The 1,564-nt window shown below is 34.2% G+C and overlaps 1 protein-coding gene across 4 annotated transcripts in view; it reads left to right on the forward strand.

Annotated features, from left to right (window-relative positions):
• The window catches only part of LOC106808463 (target of rapamycin complex 2 subunit MAPKAP1-like), a 14,833-nt gene that overhangs the window by 5,104 nt on the left and 8,165 nt on the right, over positions 1-1,564 (forward strand). For all 4 annotated transcript variants that reach the window (XM_014811198.1, XM_014811195.1, XM_014811196.1 and 1 more), the window contains 2 exons: positions 480-625; positions 861-1,030. In XM_014811198.1, the coding sequence (XP_014666684.1) occupies positions 480-625; positions 861-1,030 (316 nt within the window). The remainder of the gene's footprint in view (positions 1-479; positions 626-860; positions 1,031-1,564) is intronic.

Here is a 1,564-nt window from a genome sequence, read left to right on the forward strand (position 1 = left end):
TGCACGCTGGAAACGCTGCACGCTGGAAACGCTGCACGCTGGAAACGCTGCACGCTGGAAACGCTGCACGCTGAATACAATTCGATGCCTAATATCCCATACGACCCCCAAAGTTCCGTCATAGACAATAGAACACTAATCCCATAAGAAAGTTCGGTCGGAGAGATGCATTCATGCGTGAAAACTGTACGAAACCGTGTCGTATTCAAATAACTTTTTTGAAGACACATACGATTTTCAGGTAAATTAATTGGTGGTGTCATATGATTAAGGGAGAATCATAGACGAAAACAAGGTAAAGTTTGAATATATTTATTCACATATTGATAGATTATTTACCAGTTGAAAACTATGCAAAACGCTGTTAAAACCGAGTCATAGACTCATACTCTTCTCTATTATCCACTCTTGATATTATATATATATATCTTGATTTTATTATTTGTACATATTAAATTTACAGATATTTATAATTTCAGAAGAGGATTTGGATGCACTATTTAAGAAGAAGATAGTCACCAAAAGAAAAAAAGATGCAAACACATCTCTATTAACTGAACAGTTGGACAAATTTCCCTCAATGCAGTCCAATCCTTTTAGTGAATATGCCAAGTTTAACGGTCAGGTGGGTGTAACACGTGAGGTGTTGAGAATCTTTAGTAAATAATACCTTTCAAATCTCTAAGAGATTTTGTGACAATCAGTTTGATTCGGTGTAAAAATAAATGCTGTGTAGACATGCAGAGCAACAATGTGAGAAATGTCTTCAATGTTAATACACAGAAAATTCATATCACCTATCTATATTGGAATGTACATTTGCATGCAAATAGACTGGAAACCCTAATATCTTCTTGTAGACTCAAGTAGGTATTCCAACAAAGAAAATCAACATCTTCCTCACCATGCTTCCTGAGGGAGAGCGAGAATTTCCGCTTAGCGTTTGCGTCACCTCCAATGCAAAAGTGTCCGATTTGATAGGCCTTACCTTGTGGCTTTACTCCTGTGACAACAACGCAGCTTTTCTCAGGTATGTGGACTGAGCCAATGAGATCAGTGTAATTATGGCAACACTTGCTTATTTATAATTAGGCTAACATCTTTGCTTATTTATAATTAGGCTAACATCTTTGCTTATTTATAATTAGGCTAACATCTTTGCTTATTTATAATTAGGCTAACATCTTTGCTAATTAAATGGGAGCACACGTTGCTTATTATTAATTAGGCTAGTAACTCTTTGCTTATGTTATAATTAGGCTAAACATCTTTGCTTATTTATAATTAGGCTAAACATCTTTGCTTATATTATAATTAGGCGGTCGCAGTTAACATTTTGCTTATTTATAATAGGCCATCAACATCTTTGCTTATTATAATTAGGCGGCAACCATCTTTGCTTATTTAATTTAGGCCTAACATCTTTGCTTATTTATAATTAGGCTAACATCTTTTCTTATTTATAATTAGGCATAACATCTTGCTTAGTTTTACAAAAATTTTAGGCTAATAACATCTTTGCTTATTATAATTAGGCACTAACACTTTGCTTATTCTAATATAA

This window comes from Priapulus caudatus, unplaced genomic scaffold, assembly GCF_000485595.1.
Source record: "Priapulus caudatus unplaced genomic scaffold, Priapulus_caudatus-5.0.1 Scaffold279, whole genome shotgun sequence".
NCBI lineage: Eukaryota > Metazoa > Priapulida > Priapulimorpha > Priapulimorphida > Priapulidae > Priapulus > Priapulus caudatus.